Here is an 11,240-nt window from a genome sequence, read left to right on the forward strand (position 1 = left end):
AGGAGGATGCCGTAGCCTGTCTCGAAACAAAGAAAACTTGGCAGGTACGTCTGGAAGAGATGCACAGCACTTTGTCGGGCACCCACGTTTCTGCAGGAGTAACACCTGGCTTGGAGAGGATGGTGTCGGTTTTTTCAAGCTATCATGTCTTTTTTCTGTAAGGTTTTAGCCTGACAAAGCAGATGCTTCCCGTTTGCTTTTAGGTTTTTGGGGTGCATTTTAAAACAAAGGGAAAAAAAAGAAAACCCCACACCATTTACAGGAGTGCTGCATGGATGGAGGTGTGGATGAAATTTCAGTATACATCACTGGGTATCGGTGAAGCATGTTACAACATCTCGAGGCTGTGAGAGGCTTCTAATAAAATCTGTCAACGTTTAGCTGAGGTTGGCAAGAGGGCTTATTTCTTTTTAACAGTTTGAATGATGGCTTTTTTCCTTCAGTTGCCTCTTCTGTTAATTTCATTAAGACTGTCAGTGGAAACTGTTGTGCCGTTAAGAGAGTACTGGTTTCACTGCTCTGGTAAAATAAAGGTGATCTAAGATGTGGGAACAAGCCCTCCTTTGAACAGACTGTTCTTCAAATTAGTAAGTGCAACAGATGTAACTAAGAAAATAAACCTTCTGCATGGAGACATTTCCTCTGGGGGAAAAAAGATAAGGGAGTGATTCAAGGCCATTATACCATATCTCTTAAGTCAGAAAGGAGACAAAGCAAGTGATTAAAATGGATTCTTAAAACATACTATACAATCTCCTGGGATCCTCCCATTAGCAGCTGAGCATTTGTAATGAGAACTTTGGAGAAGAACTTTGTAAGGAAAAGTAGTTTGCTACTGAAGTAACACTAAATATCTATGCCACACACCTTTGTGAATTTTTCTTGGTGGTTGTGGTGTTAGAGCTCTGTAGGCTGGAGAAGTGTTTTTCTGTCGCATCTAGAATGCGATAGGCAGAAAGTCTGAAAAGATCTGGATGCTTTTACTGGTGGTGATGACACTGTAAAATCAGACATGTTCTTTGTGTTGAATTCTTAGGTTTGGTGCATTAACAAGGTGTGTACTGTTTTCCGTTGCGAAGTTCTTACTTTAATTTATTAAATCATTTGTAGAGAAGAGGAAGTGTGCACCATCCCTAGCTTATTCTGGTCTTCATTTCAGAACACTGGATGTCTCGAAAGCCCGGTTGTGTTGGTGTGCTTGCATCTCTCTGGGGGTTGTGACAGTTCTCATGTGGCCTTAGACATTTTTATTCTCCTGGCTTTTGTCTGGCTGCTTCAGCTAACGCGTCAGCTTTGAAAAGATCTCATGCTTAAGAAAATGAGATCTGAAGGAATTTACACTTAAAGATTTATTTTGCTTGATTGGAAAGCAGACCACAATATAGCTCGTGAAGTACAGAGCAGGCTTCTTTTGTGTCTGTCTAATAGAAGATTGTTAGATTTAGGTGTTATGTCTGGAGCTTCGTACACGTGTCTCTCCTAATAATAGGCTAACTTAAAACTGTTTAATTGCACCTTTTAAGTCTAGTCTAGTAGCATACTGCAGACTTGAGGGTTTTTCCGATGAAACAAACCTAGATAAAGGCTGCAACCCCCAGTCATCAGTGATGCAACCAGTACTGTAGTGCATATGCCAAACTTCAGTCTTTGCTGTGCTGCCAGTTTGAAGATTAATGTTAGCCTTCACAGGATTCTCTTAAAAAGCTGGAAGTTGACATGCACTCATACTTTTTTATTTTTTAATTGGCTCAGACTGAAGGCTGGTAGCAGGAGCTCTTGTTGACACCAAATGAAGCAAGGAGAGGGCTGGCCGGAGCGGCTCTGAGGGGGGTGGCGAGGCGTGAGGCACAAGTATTTTATTTTTATAAGTGTCACTGGAGAGAAGAGCAGTGGAGATACAGTGCCTGGATTGAATGCTGCAGGCAGCTTACCTTGATAAAACAAGTTATGCGCTGAGGACGTAACAGCCTGTGTCATTTGTTAAAAGCCAGTGCATAATATAACCATCTCACGTAGTTTCTGTTTGGACAGAATTTAGCCTGTATGACTGCTCCTGACAAGAGCCAGCGATGATCTCTTGGCTTATTAGTCTTGTTTTATATGTTGGAGTGCAGCTTAGTAATGGTGCACGCAAGGTTGTAAAGCTGACTCTCTCTCCAGAGTGCTGCGTCCTCCTGGTGGTGGGTCCAACTTTTCCTTGGGTTTTGACGAACCAAAAGAACCACCCGTGCGAAGGAACAAAATGGCATCCAGCATCTTTGGAACTCCTGAAGAAAACCCACCTTCCTGGGCTAAATCATCGGGTAAGAATGTAGTGCTTTGTTTCAGGATCTGCTGGCATGGATTCATTCATGTATTCTGTATCGGCCTGAAGCTGCCGGTGGCTCAGTGTGGAAACCAGAGTTCACTTCCTGCTTGGTAGTTTAGGGCTATACATGATGTCTTCTTTTATTTTTCATTTTTTATTTCTCATTTCGAATTACTTCCAGAGGGTTTTTTAATGCAAATCTTGGGCATAGATGTTGCAAGCAGAGAATTGTATTTTGAATGCAGTTTCTCCGAATGAATCAAGTCACAGTAAGGTGAACTTGTCTCTTAGTATTTGGAGTAGCACTGATTGGTCTTGATTATTCAGAGGAAGTTTAGCTGGGATTAAGCTTCCATTTCTGCCGAGTGCTGCCCGTGTGGCTGGCTTTGGGACTCTTGTTTCCATCTGTTTAAATGACACCCTCAACTGCATGAGATCCTGTTGTAAGACAGTAATTTGTGAGTTGTTATCTAAAGGACCAGGACTTCTTGGAACGGTAAAGCTTTAATTAAAAAACAAAACAAAAACCCTCAAAACATCCAGAGCCCCCCCAAATCCCTGACTATTTATGATCTACTTTCCCAGTAAGTTTATCTTGCAACCTGATTAGGATCAATCTGTGCTTGTAGGGACTAAGCCAGGTGAAATCAGAGACGACTGTGAATCTTCTGGACCACAAAGAAGAAACTCAACTGATGCAAACTGTGGAGACTTTGTAGATCCCAAGGTCAGTACATTAACTATGTTAATGTTAAGAGCCTGATAATGGGACAATTCACACTCTGTGTGTGATTGCTTCATCACCGATGTTCACACAGTTGGAAGCATTGTAGGATTTAAAGCCTTATTCTCAAATCTGTTCTTTTCCTGAAGGTTCTCTTTTCCACGTGATAGTCTTACAGGATGTTGATGAAGGGCTGTTTTTTTCAAAAAGGATCACTTTCTAGAGCTCTTAACTTTCTTATTTATGAGACAGTAATGAAGTGGTGTGAAATCTAGCTTCAGCCATGTGTGTAATTGTGTGTTTTAACAGATTTTACAAACAATAGTTACTTACAAACTCTGTGTGGATCTGACAAAGGACTTGGTTTCACATCCCAACAAGTACTTACCTCGATAGCATGAATACTTGTTTTATTTCTGTTACTGTCTCTAATAATACTAGCAGTTGTGTTATTTTCCGTATAAACTGTCCACTTGGTAGCAATGTGGAGCATGATTTGTAGTGTTAACGTGGGTTTTGTTAGGTGTATGATTACATTTAATGGGAAAAACAGCATGAAGAGTAGTAATTCCTCTGACCTTAGAAGCTAACAGGAACCTAGGGTAGACTGCACTTGCATAAACACATTCCAGAGAAAAAGAAGAAACCTTGTTCTTTAAAGCTCTCCAGCTTTAGGTTTTCTGAAAAGAAGTGGGTAGGTAAATTGTTGGTCTCAGATGTTGTGGCAGATGCCTTTTGCCTTATGGGTTATAAACAGCAAGTTTTGTTTTGATAATTGGTATCAATCATCACAACCTGTTTTTGTTATTAATGGGCGCTTTGAGGGACAAAACTGTTCTTTGTTGCAGAAAATGTCTTGTTCCAATTTAGCAAATATGAGAGATTAAATTTATAGCTGCTACCACAGAAAACAAAAATAAACTGTTTATTCTAATTCCGTTTTCTACTTAATTATATTAAATACTGTGGTTCTCAGCTTTGCAAACAGATTCTTCCAATGCGGAATACTTTAATTTTATGCAATAGTTACCGCTACAAACAACAGAAGCTGGAGCTAGTGTGCTGTAGCCCAGCCTGAGATTTAAGGTTATATATTTGTGTGACTTTCTGTGGATTTATATCCTGATGACTGCAGTTTCACTATGTAATTAACAACGTTAAATCTGTGAAAGCTGATAAAACCTCATTCCATTGAGGAGCCTTGGCTGCTGCTGGAAGACTTTCTGTATCTGTGTCAAGTTGCAGCCTGTGAAGAGATCAGTTTGAACAGAATATTTAGCTGGTTATCTAGCAAAGGAAACTTTATCAGTAACATTGCAAAAACTGCTCTGTATTTTCTAAATGGAGTTAAATATCCTGGCTAGAACAAATGCTTTTGGCCTTGCTAACAGATAAATGTTTGGTGTTGGAAAGAGTTGCTTAGTGGAACGGAGGGGACACTGAGCTATTGCTAATTGCTTACAGTATAACTTACTTCTCATTGCTGCTCGGCAGTTACAATGTTCTGGTTACTGTCAGTGCTGCCTAATGTAGGATGCTGTATATAATAAAGTGTTCTTGCCCACCCACGTCCTCCACAGTGTGGGAATAACAAGTATGCCACATGTTACAGGTCATCAGGATTACTTCAGCAGTATCTGTTTTAAACTTTTATAAGTATCTTAGGTAAGCAAACAGCTGATGAAATTATACTAGTCACTCTGTAAGAATTGGTGCTTACAAACCCATAACATCAATCTGCAGAAATATGTACGCAGAACCCACCATGCCACTCTGATATCTGCCCCTAAGAGCCTGTTGCTGATCTAAAAGTGCTTCATTGGGTCTGCCACTTGGGAAGTGCTGCTAGATAGAGCAGTGTGCCCAGCTGCCATGGTTATAACGTAGAGTATTGAGTACCCTCTTGATGGAAGGGGAAAATACGTTGTGAAGTGTGAGATATAATGTGTTTCCTCTCTCTTCTAGGGAGGAGACGGTGGTGGTGAAACCTCTGGTGAGTAACTCCTTCGGACTCTTCTAGTATAAGCCTTTTGCAGTTAGGCACTTTTGAAATTGAAGAGGTTATGGGATATATAAATGGTCATGTATTAGCAGAGAGACAGCTTGGGGTTGTCCCTTGAATCCATCGAATCAATAAAGTGACCTGACTACTTCAGCAGAAGCGTGGATATGGAATGAAACGGCGGAGTGCCTGTTAGTCATCAAGTTAAAAATGAGAACAGTCCTGGTCATTTATTTTTCCAGCAGCAGTTGGTGTCAAGATTTGCTTTAAGTACTAGAAGGCAAGGTGGATACCATCTTGCAAAGAGTTTAGTGATTGAAAGACTATACTGCTGTTATAAAAGCTTATAATTAAATAGTACAGCCAACTTAATTGATTTTAGTTTAGCAATTTTGTTCTTTGCTATTGTCTTCTCATACAGCAAACCCTACATTCACAGAAATAATCGAAACCAGGCACTGCATCTGCAAGTGTCTGCATTAACTAGCTTTTAAGTTCCTGGTGCTTTTTAAATGCTGATTTTTGCCAAGGAAGTTTGCATACTGCAAATTTCATGTAAACAGAGGCATTTCCCCTAGCAGCATGCATGTTAATTGTGAAGTGTTCTTTCTAGCTCTGAGGCTGGAAATCTCTCCTTTGTAAGATTCACCTTAAGAATAGCTTACTTCCTGATGAGAGGAATGTGTATATTGAGTGCATGCTTTCTAGGTGCTACTTTCAACACCCTAAGAGTTGTGGGAGATCGCTATAGCCATTAGCAGTTCCGTGTCCTGAGAAGACTTCAGCTGGGAGGGCGAGAGTTTTTCCAGAACGTTTTAACGACCTCTGAGTGGTATCTGTGCCCAAAATAAGTCTTGTTTCTTTAGCAGGCTGCTTCTAATCAAACTATACAGGCTTCTTTAGTATTTCTTTCCCATGCCTGTCTGATCTTAATTAGCACTGTAGGCATCTAGAGTTTATGTCTCGAGTAGGAGGATGTGGTTTGATAATAGAAGTAATCTGATCAAAGGGCTCTGTTGCTTCTCCTGGTATTTGTTTAAACCAGCTCACCATGGGGTCAGATGAGAGCTCACAAGCAGTGCTGAGGCAAGAAGAGATGGGATGGGAGGAAGCAGGAATAGGGCTGCCTGCAGTGACAGCTGACTGAAACTTTGAGTACAAAGTGATATTCCTGACTCTTAGAAAAAGTTCACATTTTCACAGGTGTCATTTGTCGGCTTTTGGTTTGTTTCTAGTAGGTGACAGTGAAGGAAGTTCTTATCAGGTACCAAGTAAATGTATGCTGAGAGGTGGTTTTAAAAAAAAAAAAAAAATGTTACTGGAAATTAACTGGGGTTGTTTATTGTTGTGGCCATGACTAAAATTTGTTTTTGAAGATGGTCAAGATGAAATAAAAATGACAGGCAAATATTTGAATGTTAAACTTCCACTGATGGTAGTTTGGAAGGAGTAGGAAGTTAATGCTTCCTGGAAATGATGTCTATGGCAGATACCTGAGAAACTTGATGGATCGTTAAATTAATTTCTACCATTGATAGCTTTAGTTATCGTAGCTTAATGGAGCACAGAGTCTTGTTGAGCTAGCTGTGTCAGTCCACTTGATATTCCAAAGGCAGACATGAGCTGGTGAACATCCCACCTGTTGCACGTGATTTCGTATTTGATGTTGCAGAGCTGTCTCTGGGCTTTTAAAGGGGCTGAATGAGTATAGCTCCAAGTAAAAACTGTCTGCTTACAAGTTCATAGCATAACTAGATTCTTAATAGGTTTCCATCATTAAAAAGTATTTATTCTTCTGCATTTGGAAATCATTTTCTGTATGTCACTGATTATAAATGGGTATGTGCATTTATTAATCACGCCTGTCTAGGGGAAGAAGACTTGTTCCTTTAGCAGCAGTGTTCTTGCTTCCTGTTTGGAAGCTGTAGTTCCTTTCCTTTCTGTGCATCAGAGTTTCCAATGGTTTGCAGTATACTCAGTAGAAAGATATTTCAGAGATTACACCCTTTTTGATAAGGGAAGAACTTTAACATTTGATCTGATCTGGTTGCATTTACCACTTCAGTTATTAGATTGACAAACTTATCTATACCTTGATTATGTGGGAGGTACTAATGTGTGTATCGACTGGCTACAAGAGCTTCTAAACGCTAGACAAACTTCCCTCAAAGCCTCCTGTGATAGTAATTCTTGTTTCTTTTGTGATTCAGTTAGCCCTGTGTACTCAATGAATGGGACTAGCTAAGGAGAACTAGACAGCACTTGATTGACTGTCACCGATGACCGACTTTACATGATACACAGGAAGGTGGAGTCTGGCATTTGGTGGACAGATGATCATCCTGAGCACTGCACAGTGCACAGCCTGTGCTGCAGGCACGGACAATGGAGCATTCAGCGCCGTATGAACAGTGGGCACGGCCGCAGTTGTTCTCGGCTTGCTGAGTAAGCAGGCAGTGGTATGCATGAGTTACAGAAGCTTCAAGCTTAAAACTTTGTCTTAACTGTTTTCTTCAGATGTGCCTGTGGGTTAATGAATACAGCAGAGAATCTGTATTGTAGATTATTTCTGATTGCGTGGAGACTGTACGAAGCTGCTGCAGTTCTTTGAGATTAGTATAAGCATGGATACAGGGGGTTCAGTGGACACAAGTGGGTTTTCAGTGTTTCTGATAAAATTCTGCATCAAAGATTACTTTAAAAAAAAAAAAAAGAGTTGCCAAAGGATCGGAGGAAAGCTGCTCCTGTGGATAGGAGGGTAGCTAAAGTATAGGAGGCAAAGGGTAGGGCTTAGTGATTGCTTTTGAGGTTAGAAAAATGAGCCATGGGAAGTGATGCTGGTGCTAGTTTTATTCAGTGCCTTTATCTGTGACCTGGAAAAGGTAATGAACAGTGAAGTCTCCGATTTTGTTGGTGATAGTAGCCCTTTCAAATAATCAAATTGTGCTGATGGTGAAAGATCTCACTGTCAGGAGGACTCAACTAAATAAGCAAGATAGGCAGGTAAAAAGGTAGCAGGATAATCTTTATAAGTAATAATATAAGTAAGTATAAAGTAATGCGGGGGGGGGTGGCAGATTAAAAAAACACTCAACACCCAAACCGTGCCAATCTTGTGTTCAGCTCTGTGCAGCAGTTAACTCCCACATCTTGAATTGTCTATACAGTCCTTGAAATGTAAAGACCAGAAGGTTGTAGTGCTGGTAAACAAGGGGCAGAAGAAGGTGCAATGGGAAAGGTAAGAAGGTGCAGTAGCTGTCTAACGAGGAGAGACTAAAATGGCTATGTCTTTTCAGTTTGAAAAGGAGGCTGGGGGAGAGGGAATACGATCAAGATTTACTAAATCACGAAGGTGGCTGTTAAAGTGAATGTGCAGCTGTTCCCGGAATCCTCCAAGCCAAGAACTAGAGATCATTAGGTGAAACTAAGGAGTGTGCTAAAACCAGATGAAGTACATCTTCACAGAGCTGGAGGTGAAGCTCCACTCCCCTCACCACCCCAAGTGTCAGGGGGCTACTCAGTGCTCATTTGGGCCTTTGGCTCATAACTGATTGTTGTTGATCTATAAAAATGTGAGATGCTAATGTACTTGCTGTGCTCATTAATTGTCAATGAAGCAGATACATTAGTTATTTGCTACAGTATCTAAAGTGCTTCATGTGAAGAATTCCTTCTGTGTCCTGTCTTCACTTGTGGCTGTTCAGAAATATTTAAAATAGGTTAAACTATCATGTGGTTTCCAGGGAGTGTACAATCGGAGCCTACCCATGCATGGCTATTCCCTAGTCTGTTCTGTGTGAAGCCTCAGAAGTGTGTGTCAGATACTCTTCCCTCTAGCTACAAAATTGGGAATGTCGTTCAAGCTCTTGCCTACTGGTGCTTCTGTGACTTGGTTTCCAGCACCTGCTCAGACTTGAGTTACAATTGTCATAGTCATACCATGACTAAATAATATGTAAAAGACTTAAGACTTAAGCTGCTTGTCATTAAAAAAAAATAAAAAATAAAAAGTTGCTGAGGTTCCCCAGTAGCAGCTGAGTGATTCTGGCTCTTGAGTGCCTGAAACTGGACTGTAAGGCATCAGAGTTCATCTGAAAAACACTTCAGAGGGCTGAAGTTTGTCCTGCCGGCAGGTTACAGCAGCACTCTGAGTGTGCCTGTAAGCCTTGGAGTTGATCTTCTGTCTAAGCCAGTGAAACATCTGACTTTCATCATCCACATCAAACACTTTAAAAGCTTCTTTTCTTCTAGACAACACTGAGGCTGATGTAGAAGCTGCCCCAGGTCAGAATGAAGAAAAATCCCTGCCTGCTGCACCTGTTCCTAGCCCAGTAGCACCAGCACCCGCACCGTCCAGGAGAAATCCACCCGGTGGCAAGTCCAGCCTAGTCCTCGGTTAAACCTTTCCCTTCCTGACTGTTTTGAACTCGTGTCTGTTTCTTTCCCCCGTGCTTGTGAACTGCACAACTTGAGCCTGACTGTACATCTCGAATTTCTTTCATTAAAAAGAAGCACTTTATGTACTCCATCTTTTTTTGAGATCAAAGTTGGTTTTTTTTTTTCCCCACTTCTGTCCTGTGTTTCCCCCAGATCTACTGGAAGTGACATGAGTGTTTTCTAGTGATAGACTTGAGGGAAAGCTTTATGAAGTATAGTAATGTAATTCAAAGGAGAGTAGATTGGTTCTAAGTGTGCTTAGAGGGTTTTTGTACTGAGATTTTTTTTTTAGAACCCCTTAGCTTTACGAGGGTCTAGAATCCTGGTTAAACAGGCCAGCAAACAATCAGCAAGAGTAGTCCCTTCCCCACATGCGGGATTTGGGCATCTAAAAGGCTTTGTTGACTGCATGTGGTAAATGCCTTGAGCCCTGCTGTGCCATATAAATCATGAAGTGGTTAGTGTACACCATGCTGCCTTTAAAAAAAAAAAAAAAAAATCTTGGTACTAGAGTACTATGAAGCAGGGTATGTGCCAAATAAGAGAGCTGATGACCAGAGCCACCTGGCCTAATGCTAGGAGGGGATTTATTCAGACTTTATTCAGTAAAGGTGGAGTGGATCATATAAATAAATAAAAATTACAGGGCATTTTTTTACAACTGACTCAATGCTGTGCATGATCATGCTGGTGCTTGACCATGAGGTGAAAATCTCATCCTTTAAAGTGTGTGTTGTAATTTCACAAAGCTGGACTGTTGCTTAAAAGTAAATAATATAGAAATTTTGAAGCAGTGTTTCCTGTGTGGGTTTTATTTCGTGGGTTTGGTTTTGCTTTGTTCTCAGTTGTCCTTGTCTCGGCCAATCTGCCCTACTCGAATAGAGGTGGATTGCAGCAGAGGAGGAGAGTTCTTAACCTGGCTTGAGGTCACCATCGTGTGCCATCATCCCCTGGAGAAAGTGCCTGACTTACCTCTTCATTTTTATCTTCTAGATCAGAGAAGCATGGAATATGGCTTGATATGTATAATCTATTTTATCCAAAATACTTTTTTCTCTCAAGAAAATAGAGGAAAGTTTATTCTTCTCACAAAAAAAAAAATTAGACCCTGACAAGGGAGGGGGTGGAAGGGAGACCAAACTGTCAAGTCCTCTGCTGTCGTGGAGGGGATCTGCTGCACGATCAGCCCAAAGCAGTGGATTTGTACAGAACTAAGGTGTCTGCTGGAGAGTGTGCCTTTCCTGCCCTCCTCCTTGCAGGACCAGTGCCCTGGATTTCCAGATCTGTTTTGGAGATGCCCTAGCCTTAGGTGCTTAACCTATACACCTGGCTTTGCTCTAATGTGCTCCTCCCCGCCTTACATCGTGGGACGGGTGGTGTTCCTTATAGCTGATGTGAAATGAGGCATGGGTCCATCTAAATCACGCCTACTTGTTTTCTGGGCCTAGGAGGAGGAAAATAATCAAATTCTATTTGCTTTGCAAGCCCCACAACCAGCGGAACTTGCTAATGCTCTTTTACAGTCGCTGAGCCTTCGGCCAAGCACCGCTGCCTTTCCATCCATCCTTCTCTTTGTCTCGGTCAGAGCATGGCAGCCGCCGAGCAGCGGTGCTGAGAAGCGTGAAGATGCTCTTGCCCGCTCTTCTTTTTCCCCCCTTAGCAAGTAAACCCAGTTCCTGGTAGAGCCCACCCGTGTTCCCGCGTGGGTGTTGGGTGAGGGCATGCCCAAGGAGGAGCCCCGCCCATCCTCATCCATATTCATGTCTGAA

The 11,240-nt window shown here is 41.6% G+C and overlaps 1 protein-coding gene across 1 annotated transcript; it reads left to right on the plus strand.

The window, feature by feature from the left end:
- Positions 1–2,242: 2,242 nt before the first annotated feature.
- On the plus strand, positions 2,243–10,267 carry HN1 (hematological and neurological expressed 1). The gene is made up of 3 exons (XM_009698227.1): positions 2,243–2,303; positions 2,938–3,039; positions 9,271–10,267. The coding sequence occupies exons 1-3, from the start codon at positions 2,243–2,245 to the stop codon at positions 9,432–9,434; spliced, it is 327 nt and encodes a 108-aa protein (XP_009696529.1). The 3' UTR covers positions 9,435–10,267.
- The last annotated feature ends 973 nt before the right edge of the window (positions 10,268–11,240 follow it).

The sequence above is a fragment of the Cariama cristata genome, unplaced genomic scaffold (genome assembly GCF_000690535.1).
Source record: "Cariama cristata isolate BGI_N322 unplaced genomic scaffold, ASM69053v1 scaffold15684, whole genome shotgun sequence".
Classification (NCBI taxonomy): domain Eukaryota; kingdom Metazoa; phylum Chordata; class Aves; order Cariamiformes; family Cariamidae; genus Cariama; species Cariama cristata.

Bases quoted from the DNA above. Each gene is read 5' to 3' on its own strand.
- HN1 (XM_009698227.1), top strand. From the start codon at position 2,243: ATGGCATCCAGCATCTTTGGAACTCCTGAAGAAAACCCACCTTCCTGG. The intron at 2,304-2,937 runs GTAAGAATGTAG...CTGTGCTTGTAG, and splicing joins TTCCTGGGCTAAATCATCGG to GGACTAAGCCAGGTGAAATC. The intron at 3,040-9,270 runs GTACATTAACTA...ACACTTTAAAAG, and splicing joins CTTTGTAGATCCCAAGGTCA to CTTCTTTTCTTCTAGACAAC.